This window comes from Plasmodium gonderi (genome assembly GCF_002157705.1).
Source record: "Plasmodium gonderi DNA, contig: Chr14, whole genome shotgun sequence".
In the NCBI taxonomy this organism is placed as follows: Eukaryota; Apicomplexa; class Aconoidasida; order Haemosporida; family Plasmodiidae; genus Plasmodium; species Plasmodium gonderi.
In genome coordinates, this window is record NW_021628939.1 from 446898 (window position 1) to 474541 (window position 27644).

At 27.9% G+C, this 27644-nt stretch overlaps 3 protein-coding genes across 3 annotated transcripts; all 3 read right to left on the reverse strand.

The window, feature by feature from the left end:
* Positions 1-572: 572 nt before the first annotated feature.
* Positions 573-17191, reverse strand: PGO_140860 (hypothetical protein, conserved; the record flags this gene model as incomplete). Its single annotated transcript, XM_028690080.1, has 2 exons — positions 573-7520; positions 7811-17191. 2 exons carry the CDS (start codon positions 17189-17191, stop codon positions 573-575), a joined length of 16329 nt encoding a protein of 5442 aa, XP_028545881.1.
* Positions 17192-19790: 2599 nt separating this feature from the next.
* Positions 19791-21155, reverse strand: PGO_140870 (hypothetical protein, conserved; the record flags this gene model as incomplete). The annotated part of the gene is made up of 1 exon (XM_028690081.1): positions 19791-21155. One exon carries the CDS (start codon positions 21153-21155, stop codon positions 19791-19793), a length of 1365 nt encoding a protein of 454 aa, XP_028545882.1.
* Positions 21156-23197: 2042 nt separating this feature from the next.
* PGO_140880 (hypothetical protein, conserved) lies at positions 23198-27193 on the reverse strand (the record flags this gene model as incomplete). Its single annotated transcript, XM_028690082.1, has 1 exon — positions 23198-27193. The coding sequence occupies one exon, from the start codon at positions 27191-27193 to the stop codon at positions 23198-23200; it is 3996 nt and encodes a 1331-aa protein (XP_028545883.1).
* Positions 27194-27644: the final 451 nt, after the last annotated feature.

Below are 27644 nucleotides of genomic sequence, written 5' to 3' on the forward strand. Positions count from 1 at the left end.
AACTAGTTCTTCAATTAGTAAAAAGAAAAAAGAAGTACAAAAAAAAAAAAAAAAAATTAATATGCATTTTTATATAAATAATTCAAAAATATGCCACTCTGTGTATGCTTAATTAACAATTGAACATTTTTCTCACAAGCGTTAATATTGTCTTGTGAGAAGAAAGTGATACAATATAATAAAAAAAATAAAAATAAAATACAGTTACAAAAATATCATTATCAATTCCGAAGAGGAATATAGTGTAGAGGGAGTGTAACAAAATATATGACATAAACAACTTATTTAATTTTCAATGATTGAATAAAATGTTTAAAAATGAAAACCATTCCCCTTAGCAGGTTCATACATTTTTGCAAAGACATACGTATAATTATCATAATACCTTTATACACCTCTTAAAATGTGCACAAACACGAAAAAAAAAAAAAAAAAAAATCATACCACATAATACAATCCTGCTCCCGCTGCAAATGGGCAGGTTATATAAACAAACTTCATCTAATGTTTACTCCGTTCCGCTCGGCTCGCTTCAGATTAACGAGCAGTTCCACTTATTTTTTCTCTTTTGTTTAAAAAATTTTGCTTTTCTCCCTATTTAACCTTCTTAAATCTCGTTCTCGTATTGAATTTTTTACATCATTTAAAGACAAATCCATGTGCTTTCTTTTCTTCAGGTTGGAATTATCTGCTTTTTTAGAGGTTGCGTTTTTATCTGATAACATAGAATTAACACAATTTAATGCCTCATTTTTGGTTTTAATATTATTAAAAATGTCATAATCGTCGTATAGATAAATGTGCTTATTATTATCTAGTTTTATATAATACAGAACGCATCCTTTGCTTTTTTTTTCATTCACAGAATCGTTATTACGTAATATGGATGTTTGTGTTTCAACTGCTAAATCATTTACTGTGTCCTTAGTAATGCAAACATCATTTTCCTTATCTACATTGCTATGGAACTTCTCCACACTGTTGTTGCTTTTATCCACACTGTTGTTGCTTTTATCCACACTGTTGTTGCTTTTATCCACACTGCCGTTGTTTTTATCCATACTGTTGTTGCTTTTATCCACACTGTTGTTGCTTTTATCCACACTGTTGTTTGGTTTCTCCACACTGTTGTTGGATTTTTCCATACTGTTGTTTGGTTTCTCCACACTAACATTATCCAAATGAATTAAATTCGTATTCTTGTTTATATCTGTACATTGTGAGTTATAATTCAGCTTGCTTAATAAAAATTTAATATGCTCACAATTCAAATAATTTGTACAGTTTAACAATTTCAAGTTCTTAAATATATTCAAAAAATAGGATAATTTTGTTTTATTTTCATTACTAAGGGCATTTTCTACAAACTTCATTATACCTTCTTTCTTTTTTTTTGATTCCTTGCTGTAGTACAAATTCATGTTTTTAATTATGTCTTGTTCACTCTTCTGATAGTACAACAATTTTTTACATGTCAATAGGAAAATACTGTGCATTTTTGTTGACAAATTAGCTGGCATAGTGGCAGATTTATTGGCTAAAAATTCTCTAAAGAGCTTAAATATTCTCAAGTCAAGTGTTGCACTTGAACTATTACATAACAATTCTTCATTATCTGCAGCTCTTTTTAAATACAAATATTTACTACTAACAGTTGTTGACGTAGTAGTTATTCTTGGGGATATTGATCCTGCATATTCAAGATTACCTCCTGTCACATCAGTAATCATCGAATTGTTGCAGAATACCAATATAATTGGGTATACCAAAACATGCGATGTAAAATAACACAATACTTCGAAAATAAAACATATGTGTTCAGTAATTATTTTGAACAGAATATTAATAATTGATATGTTATAGCCACATATAACTGTTGCTTCTTCCAACACTTTGTAATCATTAAATTTTTTGATAGTCTTACCTAAGTGTATGTAAATTTCAAACATAATTTTTAATATATCATAAATTTCATTTAAATGATCCAAATGATCATATCCTAAATATACCCACTTATTTTCAATTCTTTCAAATATGTTCTCCTTTTTATTAGGAGCATTATTATCTGATTCTGCTATTTCTGTGTTATCATTCTTATCATACGAAATATCGTTATTTCCTAATTTTTCTCTCATAACATTATTATTTCCCTTGCTTTGGGGATAGTTTTTATTTTCATCTGTACTGTTTTTTCCTTCATCTGTACTGTTTTTTTTTTCACCTGTCTTGTTTCCATCAGCATTTCCTTCTTCATTTTCTTCAACTGCTTTAATTGCTTTCGTATTTTTCATTGTCGTTTCGTTAGAAGTCTCTTCCTCTTTTTTATCTACATTAATTATATCTAAAAATTTTTCATCTAGTAAGAATTTCCTTAGATGTGCATGCAATAAAGTATCCTCAACAGGCGTGTCCTTTTCCCCTATTACTTTTTTAATCCCAAAAAATATTTCTTCATTAATTTTGGTTAAAACATTTTTCAGAACATTTTTGCTAACTTCTAAAATAATTGTAAAATATTTTATAAGAATAAATTCATTTCTTTGAACTCTTTTACAATATAAATTGTAGTAGTCTTGATTAAAAGAATCATTTTGCCATATCTTAAAATTTCCCTTGTTGATAAAAATTTTCATATAATGAATACATTTGCTGTAATTCTTCCTCATAAAATAGTAAATGCATAAATGATAAGCTGCTTGTGAATTATAATTTCCACAATTTTTATTTTCTGAAATAAAATTTAAGCCTTCAATTATATCATTAAGTACATCTTCGTATTTAATTTCAATATTTTTTATTACCACCTTTAGTTTTGATAGATCATATTTAAATTCGTTTATTTCTTTTTCATTCAACCCTTTTTCGAAAGTAGAACGAATTGTGTTATTTGACATCTCGTCTAGGTGCTCATCTTTGCTCTTTTCCTTATATTCCTTTTGGTTAAGGTCTGAAGAAGGGCCATTTTTCAAGTTCCAATTGTTGACATCAGAATCCTTCAAGTTATTATTTCTATTTTTGTCCATTTTTTCTGTTTCAATGTCTGTGTTGGCTTCATCATATTCCATGCTGTTCGATGAGTTAAGACACGAGGGTAAACTAGAGTTATTCAATTTTCCATTTTCATGATATTCAGTATAATAATTTACACGTACGTTTAAACTTTTTTTCCTTTTTTTTTCCTTATAAGTATTTTCTCTATTTTTAACATTTTCACTAACTGTCTCTTCACTCCATTTTGAATGATCATCTAAAGTGTTGATTTCATTGGAGGAAATATCCTTTCTTGAAATATCTGCTAATATGTTTTTATTTCCTTTTTCATTATGCATATCATTATTTATTCTACATTCAGGAAGATTGTCTAAATCTTCATCCGGAACATCTATGTTTAATGCATCCATTGTGCTGCAACATTTTGCAACATCGCTATTGTAATCATTTTCAAATGTAGTAACAGAAATTTTGCCAGTTTTATTTGGATCATATATATAATATTTAATATTTTCTCTTAAAAATTTTGGATCCTTTACATAATTTAATAGTTCGTTTGATAGATTTGTGTCATATTTGTAACTAAACAGGGAAGACAAGAAAAAATATCTCGGGTAGTACAAGCATATTTTCAATCTAGTTACTAATAATTTAAACAACGGGATAATCATTTGTGTATTTTCCTTATCACTGTTAATGATATGGATCCTCTCATTCCTTATCATGTAATAACAATTTGTATTTACGAAGGAGGGTTTTAGAGCAAAGCTCTTTTTCAAACAGTTCTCCCCATGGCTATTATTGCAGCTATTATTACTGCTGTTATTATTATTGCAGCTATTATTACTGCTGTTATTATTACTGCTGCTATTGTTACTGTTGCTATTATTATTGTTACTACTATTGTTATTCGTTTCTTCACTTTTTCTATAGCTTTTGCTGCAACTTCTTAACTTTTCATGTGTAATCTTATTCTTCACTTGACTATCCCCACTAATTTCACTTTGGTCAATCTTGAATTCTTTATTCTCTTCTGCTTCTGAATATTTTCCTTGTTCACTTAACACGCTACGCATGTTCAACTCTTTCTTTTTTAAGACAGATGCATTTTCATCATTCGTTTGACAGGACTCGTGAAAATCTTTTTGCTGCGAACCAATCTGGTGCATGTTCAAAAAATTAGTACTTAAAAACGTTAAGCTGTCGGCATAATGGCACATACATATTAACATAAAATGCAGCAGCAGATTATCTGATGAGTAAAAATTATCGAGATATTCAGATGCGTTGACATTATTGGGGCATTCAGATGTGTTGAAGTTATTGGGACATGCAGATACATCATGGTTATTGCTACTCGTAACATTTTTTTTATTACTGACATGGCTATGTTCAGAATCATAGCTCTGTGACAAGAAAGAGTTAAAAAGGAAATGGAAACATTTCCCTAAAAATAAAAATACTAAATAAATTGTTTTCTCATCCAATTTTTGACAATCCCATGAATTAATGGAATAATTATGAACTCTATTTTTTAAGTAAAACTTTAAAATGTTGATGTAATATTTCCTTGAAATTTTTTTGCTATTTCTTTTTCTGAAAAATTGTTTTTGAAGCACATAAGCTTTAGATAGAAAACCTACTGATGCTTTTGAATCATTTCCATCACTGAGTTCTTCTTTTTTTACTTTAATTTGGTTCATATCAAGATCTTTCATAATATTTGATCCTTTTCTCACATCTCCAAGTCTGTTCATATATAAGTTTTTTCCATTAGATCCTTCTTCTACGTGGGTGTTATTTTTTCCTTTTTCTTTTCTTTTATTATTACATGCAGCTGGAATGTTGATACTTTCTATGTTTGAATAATTTTCCTGTACTTCTTTTTTAATCCTTGTAAATGGCGATCCAGCAGTTTTCTTTTCCATATCTGTTAAATGTTCTACTACATCTTTGCGGCAATATATTCCCTCATCATCTTTGGTTTCACTTTTGCCTTGTTCTGAGGAAAAAATTTCTGAGAATAATTTTTTGTTCTTATTATTACTTACCTTACTCTTGAAATTTGATTCATCCACGTAAGCAACATTATCATATGTTGTCCTTTTCCTATTGGCAATTTCTACCTCATTTCGACACCCCAAATTGTTACATTTTTGAAGAAATTTTGGTGAGCATTGTTTTGTACGTGTATCATCAGAATTCTGTATACTAATCATTTGATTATTCATATATTCATCTACACATAAATTGAAACTACGAATTGTTCTTAATCCATTGAAGGATTTATATTTCTTCTTCGTTGGCTCTATATTGAGAAATGACAAAATATTATTATTAAATATATCACGTTTTAAATATAAATTCTTTAAATACATACACAATTTCAAATTTTTTTTTATTGTATTGAAATTATAAAAAGAGTATTTATATTTTAAGGAATTTATAAAGGCCTTATTCTTTTCTTCAAATGTGTAAAAAAGGGAGTATTTAACGTAGGAAGAAATGTAGAAATTTAAATTATTAAACAAATTCTTAGCGTTTAATATATTAATTTTGGAATTTACACAATTGGTTAATATTTTGTAAAATAAAAGATTTATATATCTATGCTGTGAATTTGACAATATCAAATGGTAGTCATTTATCTCTTGGTAAGCATTTTGCACGTGATTATCATGCTTATAACCTTCACCTGAAAAACCTGTTTTACCTTCTGCATTATTATCATCATTGCCATTATTACCATTATCATTATCATCATTATTATCATCATTATTACCATTATCATTATCATCATTATTACCATTATCATTATCATCATTATTATCATCATTATTACCATTATCATTATTATCATTATTACCATTATCATTATTATCATTATTACCATTATCATTATTATTACCATTATCATTATCATCATTATTACCATTATCATTATCATCATTATTACCATTATCATTATTACCATTATCATTATTATCATCATTATTACCATTATCATTATTATCATTATTATTACCATTATCATTATTAATATCATCCTTTTCCTCTAGGTCCATCTCACAACAGCCTTGCTTGTCTTCCATATCTGTTGCATCCTCCATAACATATGAAATGTTGCAATCAACACTTCTCTGTTTGAGGGAATCTGTCAATGGTGCTATAGTGAAGATATGATTCTTAAGCAAAATTTTTTCTTGAACTATTAAATTATTCTCTGATGTATTATCTTTCGCCCTTAACTCAGTTACCAACAAACTATTATTGTAAGATTCTTCATGTATACTTAAGAATAAATCCATAAAATGATGAGATGATTCATCTTTCCCCCTATAATGATACTGGAAATATTTATAATATACATAAATTAAAAAGTTCAGTAATATATTTGCATGTTTTAACACACTTTTAATATACAAAAATTTTAAAAAATAATATATCTTATATAGGTCAGTGTTGTACAGCATATTATTAACATGCTTTGATGTTATATTTAATAATAAATATTCTGAAAGTACAAGTTCTGAAAAATATTTATCTTCTAAACATTTATATAAATGAAAATATTGCTGAAATGTGTAATAATACAAAATCACATTCTTGTTATTATAAAAGGAAGCCTTTAGACCAATATTTAATTTATCCATTATTTTTGAAATGTTGAAATTATATTGCTTATTATAATCATATTTCACTTCACTCAAAATATGAATAAATGAGCTGTAAAACATGTTGCTAAAATGGTTGTAGTACTTTTTATTTATTATTTTTATTAGTTCTAGATAGTCAATATTTTTTTTATTTAAAAGATTAAACATTCGGCTTTGATACGCTCTATACACATTTTTAAAATAATAAGGATTGTTATTTAGCATAATTTTAATTTCTCTCTTTTTTTCGTTCCTTGATTTTTGTATGTTTTCGACACAATTAGCAACCTGATGAATGTTATTATTTTCATCTATTTTTTTATCTTTATTCTTATCATCAAAGACCACTTGGTTAGGTGAATCAAGTGAACAATCCTTTATCATATTTTGTTTCATATATGTATCATTTTCATTATAAGTTATTGAAATTTTTTTGAAAGTTTGATTTTTTATTGCATATGTTTGCATATTTTTATCCCCTTTTTTTCTGATACTACCAAATGAGTCTGTATAATCAGTGTACCATTTTCTTTTATACATTTTTCTCTTTACTATCACAAGAAGATAATTCTTTCCAACGTATTCATTAAATTTTCTTTTCATCTCTTCTTTTATTTTATATGGATTTATCTCATTTAATTCTTTTATAAAACAGTCAAAATCCTCAATTTTAAATTCTCCCTCGTTTTCTTCTATATATACATTTTTTACGTATTCATAAAAACATACATAATAGTAATCGTCATTTAGAAACATGTCCTTCATATAATCTAAGTACACATTGTATGCTAAAGGATCCATGTAATCTGAGCTTGTTTCATCATCCAGTGATATCATTTTTTCGAAAATTTTCACAAAGGTCATCATGAACTCCTTAAAAAAAAAAAAAAAAAAAAAAAAAAAAAGAGAGGATAAAGGATTGGGAAAAGTGAAGCCATACAAAAATTCTTAATTGCGTACACATTTTTCCATTTGTTCTCAGAATAATATATTAGTCCCATAAAAGGGCTGGTGTTGGATGAGTGCATCGAGAGGTTAATTATGTACTCCCCATTTGGAATATTATAAAAAATAAATAAAAAAATAGAAAAAAAAATAAATAAACCATGCGACACGAAACGATGATCATAGCACAGAAAACGGTTTCACTCCTTGAATCTTACCTTTCCCTCACTTTTAGATCTTTTAAAATTTATCAAAAACTGGAGAACGTTATAATCATTGAATTTGTAGTACACATTGTTAAAGGAGTAGTTCAAGTAGGTATAATCTCTGCAGGGAGCGAAATTCAAATGTCTTCTACTGGATATCCAAAAAAATTGATTCATATAAGTATTATAATCAACCAACTTCTTCACATCTAAACATATACTCTGCATGTATTTATGTATGTACAGAGAGAGGAACAATTCGACTGGTTTTATTTCACTCATTTTCATATTAAATATGTCAAGTGTGTCATTTGTAATTTTTATTCTCTTCCCAGTTAATTCGTTTTCAATTTTATCTTTGGAAACTATGTCAAATGGATAAACCAATTTTAAAAATAAGAAATTATTAAAAAGAAATGAAAAGCAGATATTAATGAGGCTATTGATTGTATGATTATTTCGATGAATTTTGTTATATACTTTGATATTTTTTATATCAATATATGGTATTATCATATCATATATTATTTTGCTAACAATTTTTCTTCTGTTCCTTTTGTATATATCAAAATAGTTATATTTATCACATCCAAGAGGAGCTTCTTCATTGTTTTTGAAAACACTATATGTTCCCTCGGTGGGGTATGTAAAAAAACACTTATTATCTGTTTTCTCCCTTGTATTTTTGTTAATACTATTTCTTACCATAGTATTATTTAAACATTCTTCCTTTTCTAAAATGTTAAAAAAAACACTGCTCTTCACTCCTTCTATATTGCATGAAGAAGAAAATCTCTGATTAGAGTTACTTCTTCGCAAAATATTTTTCTTTTCTTCATTATTCCTTCCTTTTAATATTTTCCCCTCCCCGTTTTTCCATCTAGCCAAATAATACAGCACACATGAAAATATACAATTGAAAGAAGATTTAGTACTTCCTCTGATGTAGCGAATTGTCTTTTTAATATTATTTAGAATTAATTCATAATATAAATTATCATGATGAAAATAATTTATATTATATAAACTTCTTTCTAAATGTATAGATATATCCGTATTAAATGATGTCAGTAATATATTTAAAGAAAAATAAAACAAATTTATTGAACATTTGTTAATGTTATACAGTTCACATTTTTCAATATTAAAATAGTTGACGTATTCCTTTTGTAGGATATATCTAAATAGGGTATGATATATTAGTTCATTCTTCATCTGCACAAAATAATTCATGATATTGTTTTCTTTACATAGTTTGTTGAGTTTCGAAAATACATCATTCAATTCCAGTACATCTCCTCTATTTTTGCAATTACTAAAGAGGTCTAAATAAAAAACACTATTTTGTAACAAATTTTCTATTAAATTACAAAATATGTATATATATTTATTTTTCTTCATTTTATTTTTCTTATTATGTTTTTTTTTTGACATTAATAGTACGTTAATAGAGCTATAATTTAAAAACGTTTCTAAATAAATTTCGTAGCTTCTACTATTTCCTTTGTCCTTATAAAAGGTGCTGCGATTCACATCATTATTATCACTTTTGCAATTCTTAATATTCAAATCTTCGAAAATTCTGCTAATAGATTTCCTATGCTCCAAGTTTTGTAACCTTGAATCATGGCCTTCTTTATTTCCTATTTCAAGGTCTTCATTTTTTTCATTCTTTCTATGTAGTAATTTGTTCTTATAATCAATAGCGCTATTCATAACTATCCTGCTTTTCATTTTGCTAATTTTTTTCTTATCCAATTTTTTGTTATCCAGATTTACATATGGGTTAAAATGTAAATATGTTTTTAAAACGGAGGATAACAATAATATGATACTACTCGAAATGTGTAAAAAGATATAGTACGTATTATATATATCATTATTCATAAAGAAATCTTGCATTTTTCTTAAATGCAAAATGTTATAATTTTCAATATGCAGTATGGATATAAGTATGAATAAAATGTGTGCATAATTACAACTCAGTGTAGTGTATATCTTATGTTGACTCTTATTTGTCACGGAAATATGTTTAAAATAGAATGCATTATTTATTTTTTTCTTCAATTTTTTTTTCGATTTTTTTAATTTTTCATAACTCTGTAAAATACGTTCGTTTCTGCTTGAAAATTTCAATTGCTCCTTCTTGGGCATCTCCCCTTTTTCCCACATCTGCCTTCGGCTCCTTTTTGTACAGAATTTTTCTGAAATAGATTTTCTTTCTAATTCTTCCATTTTAATAATACCATCCTGAATAGCTAACACGGGATTACACCTACTTGTGTTTATCACATTTATGTCATCCCTCGTTGAGGAGAAGTTCAAATGGTTCTTGCCCACCAGGAATTTATTTCGCTCTTGTTTTCCATCCTTGTCCTTAACATAATTTTTAGCACTGCAGGATGAGTTACACATATGAGGATACTCAGAATAAGAGACTTTTACACATTCCATGTTATTATTATATAAACACATCTTACTAATCCTATTATGATTCTCCAATTTCTTCATGCTCACCTTATCGCCCATGGGATTAACAAAATATTTATTCATTTTTTTTCCAATTTTTTTATCCAATATGCTATTTTTTATTTTAAGTTTCCCATTTATACTAACTTTTTTCCTTACTTCATTTACAATTTTGTACATTATTCTCCTTCCGAAATGCACTTGGCCTATTGATTGGGATACTTGCTTCCCCAACATGTTTTTCTGCTTCTTCTTCCTTTTTTCTCTCTCAATATGTTTTTGCACACTGTCATAATTAAACAAATTCGTGACAGATCCATTCACCTTGGTGTTAACATTTCTATGTCTCTTCACTTTCTGTTTCCCCATATACTTCTTATCTACCTCTATGTGAATATCAATTTTTACTAACGTGTTAATGAGGACATGGAAAGACGTAAAAATGTTATTTAAAAAATTGTATGAACAACCGTATCTAAAATTTACAAAATTGAAAATGTTTAACATATTCCAAGTGGCTTTATCATCATATGAAAAAATATCTTTTTCAATTCCAAGAATTTTGTACAGTTTATTTGTGTGTATTTCTGAAAAAGAGTTCAGACGCAAGTAGAAAATGGAGAAAACAAAGCTATATATGTTCATCAATTTTTTTATCACTGAGAAACAGATATGCTGATCCATTTGATATTCCATTATAAAATTCACACAATCATTTACAAATTCGATAATTATATTCTGTATCTCAAAATCTAAGGATAACATGCACAGTCTTGTATCAAAAAGGGAATGAAGATAATCAATACTTTGACTAAAATTTTCATCCACCTCTTTCGCTCTTTTGTATAAACTTAGGATACTATTTTCTTTCAATTCTTTGCATATGCATTTCTTTATATATTTATACGAATATGCTAGCAAGAGAAAACGCTTTTTCTTTTTATTTACTCTTACCCTTTTGTATGTTCCTTTGTTCAACTTTTCAAATGAAATTAATATTTTCAGTATTTCACATTTTCTTCCACTCCAGTTTTCTCCCCCTTTTTCTCCCCTCTTTTCTCTCCCATTTTCTGTTGCTTTATTACCCTGACTTAAACTATTATCACTCATCTTTGCGATGTAATTTCGATGCATGTTATACATCCTGTTAACATAATTATCTTCCCTTAGAACTTTAAAAAAGGAAGGCTTCAAAAAAATGTTCTTATTGTACAAAGTGTAATTAATTTCGTCAAAAACATAATTGTAGTTTTTATTTATTGGAATTTTTTTTATTTTTAATGTTGTGTAAAGAGTGTTACAGTAGTTGACAATTTTATCGATTTTTTTCCAAATTATTTTTCTGAACATATCGTTTTCGTACAGTTTCAGATTTAATAAGAAAAAACATTTATTGTAACATTTCAAAAATGACGAAAAGGTAATATTCACATTTTCATCTAACTTTGTAAATACTTTTTTAAATTTTTCCATGTTACTAATATATGAATTCTGCGTTGTACTTTTTTTTTTTCTTAATTGTCCTTTTTTTGTTAAAGACATCATGTGCCATTCTTCTTTATCTATGTGTTGTTCATTCTGGATACCTTTCATATATCTACATTCTTTTTCCATCTCTTTATATTTCTTCAATTTGTCATACGATTCTTCCATATGTGTTGTACCTTCCTCATATGGTTCTTCCTCCTTGGCCCCTGCCCTTTCCCCATCATAACATTGTTCTTCTTCCATAACTCCCTCCTGGATATCCAATTGGTAATCCTCCTGTTCGCTCCTTGATTTCTCCTCTTCCTCTTTCATTTGTGCTTGTCTTGCATTTTCATAACCACTTTTCAGCATTGTGTGTTCCTCATGATCAAATGATCTCTTTCTCATCAGACTTTCCATGATATTGTTACCTTCAAACATTCCCTTATGGAACTCTGAATGATTTCCTTTCGTTTGATTCTTTGGATTCGGACCTCTCTTACGATTATTTTTATAAAGGCCAAAACCTCTTCCTCTATCTGCATTTACTTTGCAAAAATTGCCCGTTTCACTTTTAACTAAATAATTTATATCATACTTATCCAGAAAGAAGGTAACATTTTTGAAATAATATTTGGAATTTAAATATAAGAATTGCAAAAATAAGAACAACACTCGCCTCTCAACAGTGCCATCTTCTTCATTATAACTAAATTTAATTAGTAAGCAATTTAAAATACTAAATGTGTAATTAATAAGTATTTCCAAATTTACATTATCATATGTATATTTCCTTTTCAGTCTATTCATATAACATTTATATAGCAATTTGAGAATATACAAATGACAGTGAATGACATTTAAGCAATTATCAAACATGATACAGGAAATAAAATCATGATGTGTTGTTTTTTTCCTTTCCACATTATTTATTACCTTGTCTCCATCTTTCTCAATATTGTGATAAAAATATGTTAACGTGTAACAGTTAATATTTGTCAAATAAAAATGATACAATCGCAAAAAGGTAACATACTCATGTATATTTGTCTTATTAATTATGTTATTTGTTGTGAAGAAAAAAAATATTTTAAACAAAACATTTCTTATTCTGTATTCATCACTTCTCTTGTCACCTCCATCCATGCTAATACTGCTACTACTGTTACCATCATTACAGCTCCAACAATAATGATAAAAGAGCAACATGATAATTTCTTCAGCTTTTATTCTAGAATCCATGTTATATGCATCGGATATATTTATGTATTCATAAAATTGTTCTATGTCTAAAATTTCCTTGTCTTCTTTACTCATTTCGATGTAAACATTTTCCCGTTCACAATTGGGCGCATGTGTTATGGAATTTATGTCCCTCAAGTTGAGTTCTGCTAATTGGGTATCGCTCGAAATGCTTAACCAGTCCTGTAAAATTATTTTATTTTTATAATTTGTTCCATTCGTGTCACATACACCACTCGGGTCATTCTCCCCATCTGCGTCACAGGTGCTAATCTTCATATCACATTGCTTCATTTCTTCATCATCCTTTTCCTTATCCTTACTGTTCAATAAGCAGTAGGGATCTCTATCAATTGTGTTTTCATTATTTTTTAAGGACAAATTGGAATTCTTTATTTCACTATTCATTTTGTCACTATTCTGGTACTCGTTAGAAAAGAATTCATCCAATCGTTCTCCTATCAATTCTTCTTTTTTCTGATTAGTGTACGAATTAGTATCACTGTTATTTACAATGGTGGTCGAACTGAGTTTTATATCGGTGTAAGGATAATTCTGTTCATGCAATTCTGCAGTTTTACTTCTTCTACTTAAATTAAAGATATTGAAATTGTGACAATGATGAGGATTCATTTCATGCATAATATGGTGTAATGATTTCTTAGGACTATCCTTGGTAGTATCATTAAGAATGTGCCTGAAAATGTCCTTAAAAAGGGCTCCACTATCGGTACTGTCGTAATTTGCAAAATAATAGAAATAAGAATATTTCATTTTAAGGATTTTTTTTTTTAAATAATCCTTTTGTTTTATCTCTTTTAGTAACAAAATATCGATAATAAAATGAGAAATATTAAAAAAATTACTACTATTTATATGATCCACTTTATCTATGGCATACATATTTTCATACAAATAATAAATGTGCTTTATGTTGTTATTTTTCTTAATACTTTTTAAAATTTTTGAATAATTTTTTATAAGAAATAATTCGTCTATATCATCAATAAATTTATCACCAATATTGGATAGTATTGAATTGTTATACGAACTTATTTTCTTTAACTTATCTCTTATCCTTTTCTTATTTATTTTGTTAATACTTAGAATTATCACTTCTTCAATTTCTTCTTTCTCCTTTTTATATTTCTCATTGTATGCGTGATCATTAAAACTCCTGTGCTTGAACCTTTTCCTTAATTCGTTGTATAGGTTGATAAACTCGCTCGTGTCAAAATTGGCACCTTCACCCCTTGATTCATTTTTCTGTTCATTCGTTGGTTCCAGTTTATGGCCCTCTTTCTGGTCCTCTTTTTTCCCCTTTTTATTCTCTTCTTCACTCTCCTTTCCACCCTCCATTTCACCCGCCTTTTCACCCTCCTTTTTCTGCTCACCTTCGCAACTCATTTCTAAAATTTTCACCGTGCCGCTTCGCTGATCATCTCTCTTTTCCTCTTCCTGCTTAACCGAACGATCTACACTAATTCCTGCAGAAATTTCTTGGCTACTTTTCCTGGCATATTTTTCAGTCATATTATTTTTACCTAGCTTCTCCAAATCACTGTTACTCTCATGCAGATCAATTTTTCCTATGTCTTGATCTTTTTCTACCCGGATCAGAGTCCCCGTGTTATTCATATTTGACCTTTTCCTAAATCCTTTCGATGGAGTTGCATTTTCACAGGATGCACTCTTATAACGCACTACTTGATCAACAAATTTTACCAAAAAATCGTATTTATTTTTCTTACATATTTCATATAAATCATGAAAAAAATCTGATATTCTTTTTCTTTTCACAATTTGTTTTGCTTTCTTTTTCTTGTTCTTCAAATAGTAAATGTGATAATACTCACTCACTAAGCGGGATTCGTATTCCTTACATGCGTTTTTTATTACGCTACGTATAGAAGCACTTTTAGATTCAACTGAAAAAAGTTCATCGAACACGTTATTCGATCTTTTCGATTTGGATTTTTTTCTCTTCATTTTTTTCATCTTTTCTTTTTTTATTCTTTCTCTTTTATTCTTTTCCTTCCTAGATTGATCTTTTCCTTCTTTTCCTTCACTTATCATACCTTTTTCTACTTTATATTTTCGGGGCCTACCCCTTTGTGGTTTTATCACCTGTTTCTCCTCCTTTATGTTATTACTCTTCTCTAAGCTAAAAAAATTATTATCTCTTTTGCTGTTTTCAATATACTCACTTGTTTCTACTTTTTCTTCAATATTGCAGTAATCAAAACTGCAAGCCTTTTCCTTTTCCAAAGCGAGAAAATTGTTAGATATTTGTACACTATTTTCACAAGGTACAAAATGAGAGGATTCATTATTTGTTTTTCTCCTTTTATGTTCTAATAGATCATGCTCAATTGATAACACAGAATCGAATGCTCTGCAACCGTTTAAATTAGAATTGTTTTTATATACTTCTTCTTCATTCGCTTTTTCATTTGTCTTTCCTCTCGTATACTTGATAATGCTCTTCTGCTGTGACATACGTTTATGGGAATTATTCTTATCAGAAATAGGAGAGGTATTATTCAAGGAAAGATTATGTTCTCTATTTACAAAATTCATGGATGAACTACGGACAATAGTGTGAATGGCATTACAAGAAAAATTTCGAGGGTAGTGATTAGATAAAACACAGGGTGTTGTGTTGATTGGAAATATACATGGAGATGTTTTGCTTAAAAATTGCGTGTTGGAATTGTTTGTAAAATTGATTTGATTTGTTTGAACAAAATTGGCCTCTCCGTTGTTCATAATATTTACAGGGGTCTGATTCATCATGTTTGTTGATGTATTTGCAAAACCACTTCCTAACGAGTTGTTAAAGAAATTGTTTGAGAAACTTCTTAAAATATTTCCTGTTGGTTGTCTGACAAAATTGACAGATGAATTATTGATGATTCTATCAGGGGATTTATTCAAAATGTTATAAGATTCACTTTTTAAAATACTTCTTGGACTGTTGTTTATAAAACTAATGGATTTACTTTTCATAAATGGACTGTGCGTATTTTTCAAAATTTTGCTCATGGGATCTCTAAATAATATATTATTCACATTATTACAAAAATTGTTTGGAATGTTACATTCTTCCTTCGATAAACTCACGAAGCTATTTTCAGGTGAAACCTTATTGTTATTGTTGTATTTATTTTCTTTTATTTGAATATTAAGACTATTACTCCATGGGAGAAAATCATTGGAAATACAGCTCTGTTTATCATTGTCCATTATCAGTAAGGATTTTTTTTTCTCCAAATTGGTAGAAAATTTGTCTTTTTTTACCGTAGCATCTTTAATGGAAAAGTGGTCATTATATAAGGTAAATTTCTTCTCTTTGTTATTTGAAGCAAAATAGACATCTTCCCCTTCATTCGTATAATTTTTATTTTTATTTCCTTTGATGACCTCATCTATTTTGCAAATGCTACTTTTAAGAGTACACGATTTAGAATCTTCAGAAGATGAAAATTCTTTCGTTTCATTTTCCTCATTAGATGATCTTGCTATATATTTATTATTATCTAAAAAAAAATTTTCATAAGATGAATTTTCAAAAAAATCATTTTGATCATCTATAATTTTTGCTTGTTCTTTTCCGTCTATGGAGAAATTTTGTCTAAGTATTCTTATTGTATTTTCATAAATAGTTTGATTAAAATGTTTACTTCCCTTTTCATTATATAATAGAGAACAATGAAAAGAATTCTTGGCATTCAAATAATAAGAAATATTATTGCTCTCTAAAAAATATTTTATAAATATAACCCCTGCATTATAACATATTTCTATTTTATACTTATCAGAGACTTTATTCAAATATTTAGATAATAATATATACGTTAATGATCCATATTTATAATTTTCTAAATAAAAATAAACATTTCCTATTATTTTTAAAATTTCGATTTTACCTACATAATCTTTTTTTTTTAATTTTTCAATATTTTCTAATCCATAATTTAAGCATTCCTCAAACTTGAACTGTTTATATAACTCCCTTAAATGAATTACATATTTATTCATTTTTTCATTTTCTTCCAAAGCCATAGTTTTTCTATTCTTACTATTTTTTGTTGACATATGTTTTGACAAAAGCATTTCTACATATTTTTCATTCATCAAATACAGGGAACTCCTTTTGTATCTCCTATTATTCTTATTAATAAGTCTGTTTTTTCGCATATTTATTTTTTTCATTTTTCTGGGTTGTAATTCCCTTGCGAATCATTGTGACATCTGCTTTTTGCTGCTTTTACAATAAGCACAAAACAAAATTTAGTGCAATTCTTCCTTTTTAAAAATTTTTGGAAGTACATAAGTATAGGATCTGTGTAGCAGTACATACGCCCATTTATCTGTAAGCGCGTGCTAACTAGACATGTTAATGCCTGTCCTATGAAATGAAAACTCAAGAATACTCAAATAGTCTATCCAAATGAATGTAAAAAGTTTCAATACAACTTGTTTTTGGTGCATAGGTTTTATTTGTTTATTGGAAAATAACCTAATACAATGTTATAAATGTTTTGTGTTCTTCTTGCTTAAATACATATATATATGCTCATCCATGTATATTTTGTGTATATACAATATATTACACCGTTATAAGGGGAAGGGGAGTAAGAACCAAAAATATTTATATAAGAAAATATTCGTGTCACATTTTATTATTTTTTTTTCCCCCTCACACACCCCTTGTCATTCTCTATTTACACGACAATATATATTATGTATATGTATCTCCTTGTACAGTCTTCAAAACGGATTAAATATATGCATTATGTACAGATGGAGGCACTTGTAACATTTTGGTTTTTGTTAAGATAAATTTTTTGTGTGAAAAAAGCGTTTGACATATTCTAAATTTTCGGTATGTTCATATTGCTTCGTTATTATGAGTGCATTTTACTTTTTAAAAAAAAAAAAAAAGAAAAAGAAAAAGAATCATATATGCACAAGCACTTCTGTTCTTAAAGGGAACTTAAGGGTAAAGTTTGAGAATAAATTGAACAAACTTAAGCAAATGTTCAACAGATGAAGCAAAAAAAAAAAAAAAAAAAAAATGAATAAGCGAAGGGAAAAAATAATGGAAAAAAGGGGAATGAAAAATTCCGTTCCAATGCAAACAAAGCAAAGGTTATTACACTAGTTCGAAAAGAATTTCAATTTGCTGCAAATGTTAATGTACAAATTTTGCTACCGTGATGGGAAAAAAAAAAAATAAAATAAAATAACATGTGAATAATTTTAAGTTCTACTAAACTTATTGAAAAGATACACTAATTAGGATAACTAAGAGATGACAAGTCTAACGACCAAAAAACAAAAAAACATAAAAAAAAAAATTCCAAATAGGAAATGAAAATAATTGAAAAGATTACAGTAAATATGACTTCCCCTGATGCGTTACATCCATATCTCATTACATAACTTTTACTTAAATGTAGATTTTTTTTTTACACGTAAAAAATGCTATATGTAATTCTCCTAAAGAGAAAATATTCCCAGTGCATATATACACTTCAAAAATTCTCGCATGGACACAAAAAAGTTCCTGAATTTAATTTTCTACTACCTTGGGGGAAGGAAGGTCTTGTTTAATTTATGACTAATGTATATGGGTAAACAATAACATAGGGGATATAATATATTCAAGCAGATTTTGCGAAAAATAATTATTCTAAATGTGCAGAAGCTACATAAAAAAAGATGCGAGAAAAAAGAACTAAATATGTATATGCATGTGTACATGCATGCATATATATGCCTTTTTCTTTAATTTTGAAAGACTTATATATATATATATATATATATATATATATATATATATATATATATATATATATATATATATATATATAATATATATACATCATCTATTGTTCACATAAAAAAAAATAAAATGAAATAAACCTTTACCCATTTTTAATTTGCCTTAAGCAACATTTCGAATTTATTGTGCATTTTTCCCCTTCTCCAGAATGGTATATATATATTTTTTTGTATGTCAAAAAAAAAAAAAAAAAAAAAAAAAAAAGAAAAATGTGAAACAGGGAGCTTTAATCAGTATGCAAATAATACATTATTACATATCACTTTAAAAAAAAAAAGAAAAATGTGAATACAAAAGTAAAAAGTACCATGCAAATAATCTACAAGATTAATTAGTGCACACTTTGTTTATTATTATTGTTATTTTATCATATATATATATATATATATATTTTTTTTTTGTATGAACTAAAAAACTGCTGGGTGAATTAAAAAAAAAGTATAGTTGCCTATAATAATGATAACAGAAAATGAATTGGAATAAAAAATAAGAAATGGTACTTCGTTATAATTGTAGAAATTGTTTAGACGAATAAATGGAAGGGAGGAGGGGACGGTAATGGGTGCACTTAAAAAAAAAAATAAATAAATAGGGAATAATAAAATAGATAAGCAAATAAATACATACGTAAATAAATAAGTAATTCCTATTTAGATGATTTATCAAATGAATAAACAAAAAATACTCAAATGCATGACTAAATATGAACTAAAGAACTAAACAAGGTAAGGAAGTGTCCATATGACAAATCGTGTAGACGAGGGGATACCATCAATTGATGGGCACTTGTAAGAAAACTTGTGAAAAAGGGAGAGAAACACAAATGCGGACGAGAGTAATATGATGAATACAAATATATTTTATTATTTTATTATTTTTATTTTTTTTTATTTTACTCTTATGTTAACGAATAAGCACAGGTACCCCTCTTCCACGATGAAAAAAAAAAAAAAAAAAAAAAAATTAACCGAATGAATAAATTATTCTGAGGACCTTCTCTAATGAATTATATATGTCTATATTTTCAATATAGTTGATGGATGGATGTAAATATTTGGTCTCATCTAATAAATACTTCTGTATATGATTAATATAATTAATATTTTTTATATACTTATTTTCTTCCTTATTAGAATGTGTAGATCTGCTTGAAAATCTACGAATACTTGTCTCCCTATCATTAATATATACTAAAAAATAGATAATATTATTTGGATATTTTTTGCTCAATTTACTTATCATATCTGCGTTTACATGCACCCCTTCAATGATAATTGATTCTTTACTTGTTATATGATCATTAATTATGTCATCAATATAATTGAACAATAATTCACATTGTTTTGAGTAATTTTCGATACACCTCTGCAGCATTTTTTCCATATTTTCTGTTTTCTTCATTTCAGGGTACGTATTTTCTGGGTTATATTGTTTGCATACATTACAACCTTCTCTTTTATGGATATCACCATTATTTATCTCTGGATTTTTCTTGCAGCTGCACGCCTCACCTGGTTTCGCATATTTATCTGTTTCTTCATCTTCACTTCCATTCAATTTCCAAGATTCGTAGGTTGAAAATTTAAGAAACTTATCATCCTTTATTTCATACTTTCTTAAAACTTCTCGTATGACATCTGTTGACAGAATTCGTCTAATGTTCAAAAAAAGTCCCAATAAACAACTTAAGGTGCTCTTGCCTCCCCCTGAGGTTCCACTTAAAATAATAATTAATTTCCTTTCCCTGAATTTAGTAAGAACCAAGTTTTCGAAATCTGTGTTTGGCATCTGGTTGTATAATTCAGTATTCAGCATCTCGCTATCCAATTGTGTATTCAGCATTTGACTACATAATTCTGTATTCTGCATTTCGCTTTCAAATTCATCGTTTATTATATCATTATCTAGTTCTGTATTTAATATATCTGTGTAATCTCCTTCATATATCTCATCATTGTATGTATATACATGCATGTTGTCATTGGATGATTCTGTATGTAGCTTGTTAGAGCATTCATCTACATTCAACATTTCACCCACCATGCTTCTTTTTGTATGAAAAAAATTTGAATCTTCCTTCTCATCGTTATCTTTATTATTTACAAAATTCAGTTTAATTTTATCATTTTCTTTGTTCACCTTAATATATATATTGTTTATAAAATAGTACTTGGAACATATGTACATTTCATCATCCTTCTTTTTATACTCTACTAAAGGTATCCTATCTCTAAATTTTATTATTTTACCAACAATTTCTTTCTTTTCTTCAATATTTTTTCTTATTATATCTTCTATGATTAAATTATTCAACCCATCTTCGTTCATTTCTTACAAAATTTAAGTTTTCTTAATAGTCAAAAGTACGATGAGATATCTCTCTTTCTCTCTTCCTCACTTTCTGTGTGTGTGTGTGTGTGTGTATGCGTGCGTACGTATGTGTTCTTTAATGGGACGATGGGGGTTGTACTTCTGATTCACCTTTCAGGACTTTACCATTCTTCTTATAAAAATTTGTCACAAGGATATGGTTCTAATTCTAAACTCTTGTTATCACGGGGAAACAAGATGACATATGCGGAAATTGGAAAATCGGTAGGAAGTTCAACCTCAAATCATGATGATGGCTCAGAAAATAGGATATGCTTCACAGAAATGGAGAAAAAAAAAAAAAAATTATACCAATAGATATGTATATACACGAAAACAAAATACATGCATGCGCAAGATCCCTGTAGGATTTCGTATTACATACCCTTAATTTCAAATTCTACGTTGGATTTCTTCACCTACGTACCCAATGTGAGCAATAAATATGTAACTTTGGTGAAAAAAAAAAAAAAAAAAAACAAAAAAACATATTTCTAACTCTTTCTAAGCATTTTCTCCACTTTTTCGACACCTTTTTTTTGCTAAATAATGTTCGTGTGAAAGTTTTGTAGAAGCAAAAAGGGATGCAGTTTATAATAGATATAAATAGCTGAATAAAATAATATGAAATATACAGGGAAAACACTTTAAAGAATTATTTCTGCCTTGGTGCTGAGCATTTTTGGCCATGTACATATATATATATATATATATATATATATATACTTATATTTCTCTATATATAAATGGGTAAGTTCATGTACACCTGGGATTTGTGCCAAAACGCAGAAAATGTAATACCCCAAATGTGTGTTTTCCAATATACACTTTGTATTTACGTTTTTGTTTACTTACTCATTTGTGTACTAACTTGTGTGTTGATCTACCTCTATGTTTATTCGTTCAAACGACGACAAGCAGATATATGTCTGCGAGTATATATACACACAAAATTACGCAGAAATGTGTGGTTTATAAAGGGAAAAAAAAAACTATAATTTGTTTTTTAAATACTTTCAAGCAAAATACAAAAAAAAAAAAAAGAAAAAAAAGTGCATGATAAAAAACATAACAATGGGAACACCCCAAACCACTTGATACAAATAATGCGTGTTTTACATGTTCATAAATTTACGAGAAAAAGAAAAGGAGAATAAATATAAAAAAATAGAAGTTTTCAACACCACAAGACTGAAAAAGCATCGCGATTGCTCAAAACAAAAAGAACACTGTATTTTTATGCATGCGGTGAGGGGTCAACTCGTAGGTGTGTTCCAAAAAAAAAAAAAAAAAAAAAAAAAAAAATCATGTAGGTATTCATGTATATATATATATATGCACAGCATGGGGTGTTATGGCACAGTGGTGATGAACATTTGAACTGAAACAAAAAAAGAAAAAAAAAAAAAAAAATCAACTTTCAAGATGTCACTACACGAAATTAACCGAACCCTAATTTACATGACAAAAATGTGTGAGAGTTCTAAAATGCCGGACACACAAAAACAAACGCAAAATTACCTAAAAGAATGGCAGTACACGACTAGCAAAAAAAATAAATAAAAAAATTGTCCACTTTTCCGAAACACGCAAAATTTTCATGTTAATATCATCCGTTTGGGTATTTTAACTTTTTGAACAACTTGGGCTTAAGGATGGAGAAGTATATTTTTTTTATTTTCCCAAATATATATGTCCCCTTTTTTTATAGACGCTAATATACAAACATTTATTTACGTAGCTGTTATTTATATATTGCTTCTTTATTTATTGCTTGTTTGTTTATTTATTTGTTTTTTTTTTTTTTTTTTTTTTTTTGGCTGCATGTGCATCTCCTTCCCCTTTTCCCCTTTTTTTTTTTTTTTAGATTTTTTTTTTTTTTTTTTTTTTTTTTTTTTTTTTTTTTTTTTTTTTTTTTTTTTTTTTGGCTGCATGTGCATCTCCTTCCCCTATTCCCCTTTTTTCTTTTATTTAGATTTTTTTTTTTTTTTTTTTTTGTACTACACATTTTCATAGTCGTACGATGTTTGCTTAGTTGGAGTAGTCCTGACATTTTCTTCCAAATTTATTTTTAATTTTTTACAAAGAAATTCTACGACCCTACAATTCGAATGCGTATAATATAAGTCTTTATATAGTAAGCATTTTTTCTGCAGCATTAATATATATTTCATTTCTTCAAATTTGTATTTATGTATAAAAAAAAGCAAATTCAAAAAGATGCTATTATCGATATAATCTGTGTTTAAGCACAATTCACGAAATATATGTTTATTTATAGGCATTTCATGAAAATATCGAACTTTAACAATTGTATAATATATCTTTATGAATCTTTTCAATGTATTCCTTTTCTTCATCATTTCATATTCCTCATTTATGTTACTTCCAATGGTTGAACTTCGATCAAAGGTCGTTGCTCCCTTTTGTGTGATATTCTCCCTTGCACTCTTGTCTGTAATGTGGGTGTTGTATTGATATTCAAATCTTCGATCCCAAACATTATTATCCATTCTACTCGCGTTCTGTGGGATCTGATTGTTCGAAGTATCCTTTTTATTCATCCTGTTTAGGGATAAATTCAAATTTAGACACAATTCCCTTTCTGCATTCACTATATCTATAATATAAGGATCCAAAAATTGCAAATTTTCAGAGGTGCATTTTTTTGATAATTCCTCACTACTTAGTTGATCACGGTGCTTATAATGAATATACCTGAACATAAATATGTTTGTTATTATGTTGACACTCTGCATATACTTTGCATTTTTCTTACCCATTTGTAAAGATTTAAGTATGAAAAATAAACACTCATTCGTCATTTTATAATAGGAACATTGAAAAAGAGTTTTCTTTTCCAAAACAAGTTGAAAAAAAAAATTCAGAAATTCTTCATCAAAAATTATGTCATTATTTATGTACTTCGAATAACCCTTATTTTTGCATAATATATATGCAATACGTTTTTTCACCTTGTCTTGGTCTTTGTATTTGGTTATACATTTTTCGTAAATTCTACTTATAACCAATCTTTTCTCATTCCATTCTAAGTATGTGAAACTTTTTATCCCTTCTGTGCTCTTCTTCTGATAAGAAAATGTTTGGCTACCACTTTCGTCGCCCAATAGATAATCATGGAAGAAATCTAAAAAGACAAAATATCTTTTTTTTGTTTCACGACAAGTTTCTTTGCACATTCGGGAAAAAATTTTGGAAATTACCAAGGATAAATAATTAATGTTCAGGTAGTTTAATTTGAAAATAATGTTCTGTAGCAAAAAAAATATATTCTGAGAATTGAAGTGGTGAATGTGTAAAGCGAACAAATCCACTGGGGTATATAAGAATGTGTTATTAAGAACGTTATATATGTAGGTGTCTATGTGGAAGATGCTTTTCTCGAAACAAATTTTTTCGTTCTCTCCTGTATGACCATTCCTCCCTTCGCTTCCTATTAATTCATCATTCCATTTCTTCTTCTCCAAAGGAATATTCTCTTTTTGCTTTCCCTTATCGAAGAAATTTCCAAGTTTAGGATTCAATTCACATTTCTCTTTAGCACCAAAACAATTTCTACTAATGTAGTTAACACTCGATTGAGTAAATAAATATTTGCTAACTAGACCATTTTGGTTCTCATTTGCATCTTGAATGGAATGTTTAACTTTCTTCGTCGCCTGAGCAGAAGGTGGGATAATAGTAGTAACCCCCATTTTGCAATCATTGGTATCACCCTTTCTACGTACGTAGAATTGATAATATAAGGTTTTTTCGTGATTTGCATTTATTAAATCACGTTGTATGGAGAGAAAATCTTCATATGACTCAAAGGCATTCTTGAAATATTCGTATATTTGTATAACTTCTAACGCATTTAATTTGATGTATATGTTAGACTTTTGCACATCGAGGCCATGATTAGCCATTCTATCATCATAAAAGTAATTGTTAATTTTGTAGTATACGTATGGATCAAACTCCTTAAAATTTTTGATCCCAGAAAATAAACTTTTTAGAAATAAAAATATCCCTTTGTAGTACTTCACTTCAACATAAAAATAAAAAAGTTGTAATAAGAATTTCCTATCATAGGTATATAATTCATTTTTTTCGTTAAATTCGAATGTGATTTCTACATTTTTGTCTTCAACCATGTGTGTGGTGTTCAGTGCAGGTACTGATGAAGGTGGAGAAGATGATGCAAGATGGTGTGCGAAATTTTCAGATATGTGTAATTTTATATCCTCCTTTATTGAATGATGGCTAAAACATTTTACATTGAAAAAGTTGAAATAAACCAAAGAAATGTCACATAAGTATTTGATCACATAAGAATGTTTACACTCATTGAGTTGATTTAAGAATTGATCTTGATTCAGATTTAGGAAATCTGTTTGTATTTTTTTTATTATTATATTATCAATAAAAATGTTAAAGTAATTATGCTTTTCAAGCAACAATTTTAAATATAAAAAAATCATTATATTGGTATTTTTATAAATAGGGACATAATAATAACACATGCTTAGCAACATCTTTTTATTGAGCATAATAATATTTGGAAAATTATTTATTTCAAAAGAATACATTTTTGATAAAATGCAGCACATGTTATTGTCGTTCTGGCTAATATATGTTTTTAAATTATTCATTAAATATTCATATAATACTTTTAATAAATCTTCTTTAAAATATTTATAGTATATGAGCACTTCCATTAGGATATTTATTTTGCTTTTATTTCTATCTTCAAAATCTTTTTTATTATAATATTCGTAAATATAATCTACGTAATTGTTTTCCACAATATATTTGTTGTGTATTGACCCGTATGTATTATTTATATCTTCTTCACACATGTTGTAATTTTTTTCTTTATCATAATTTCGGGATGATTCTTTTGATATTATCTCTTCGTTCTTATCATCTTTCAAATGCAGAAACACACAGTTAGAAGGGGCACTATCTATGACATCGTTCTTGCATAGAATCGATTGGATATTTCCACTTTCACTATTCTCTTCATCAAGAATATTTTGAATCTTCCTCTTCAAAAAAAAAGGATCAACAGAGTTATTTTTGCTTTGTGCTGCCTGAGGAGAAAGGAAACCTAACTTTAGAACTATTTGTTCGTGAAAGTATTCAACAAGACAAGTATTAGAATAGTTTAATTTTTTCAAATTATTTAGAAGAAATATAATGACATTGATATCGAAATGTAAATTATTCGAAATGATGTAATTCGCTAAACGATCTAACGTTTTTTCATTTTTACAATTTAAGTAAAATAATGAAGTGAAAATATTCAATATATTATCTGCATTTAGCATATTTTTATTGTCTAAAATAGTTACAAGTAGGCAATTTATGAACTTTTTATTTACTATATTAAAATAGGAATAAATATACAGAATTAAATTAATTTGAGAAAATTTAAACTTCTCTTTATTAACAAATATATACTTTTCTAACAATTGTAAAAACTTTTCATTTCGATATTTTAGCTTATACAAGCTAACTAAAACAGTAACCACATTATTTGCAGTTATACTATTTTCATCTTCATCATTATCATCTAAATTGGAAAAATTATCTTCATAATAGTGCATATCATTATAAACATTTATACCCGTTAAATGGTTTAAATTTTGTATGTTGCTTAAATTGTTTAAATAATTTGTTAAGTACATCTCCAACGAATTCACAATTTTTCGTATCAAATGGATATTTTGCAGCCTCACATTACTCACACTTTTTATTGTATCAACAAGTTCTTTAAATGTTTGATAATGTATTGGAGTTTTAATGAACTTGTTTACATTTAAACTATTTATGTTGAGATATTTATTTAGTGAAAAATCCATATATATATTTTTGAACTTGTTTTTTTTGTTTCTGCAGCTTGTTGTCTTCACGATTTCTTCCGCACTGCTTATGTAAAGTCTTTTGTTCAAATGTGCAAAAGGAAACTTCCTATTTCTTATTTTTTCCATTGTGCATGTTTCAGTAGGGGAATTCTCCAAAGAAGCACTGGGTTATCTTCCCCTCGATCGGCAGAGCACCTGATGTGGCGACCGTTTGTGAGGGTAACGTAAGGACGATATGTGATGCACACTGGTAGATCCACTTGTAGGTTCACTTGTTCCACTGAAACTCAATCCTCAGCTTCCCTATTTTTCTCTTCACATTTTTCTGAACCGCGTAAAAGGAAACTTGTTGGCACGTATATACATGTATATTTGTTTTGTTTTCTGTTTTTTTTTTTTTTTTTTTTTTTTTTTTTTTTTTTTTATCTTGTTGCACCCCCCCCCCCTTATGCACTTGTTACGATTTGTCTTATTTTTTTGACTTTATTCGCTTGATGAATTTTTTTTTTTACCCTATTTCTATTTTTTCAACCGTTCCAATTTTTTCAGCCTTTTCAACCTTTTCAACCTTTTCAGC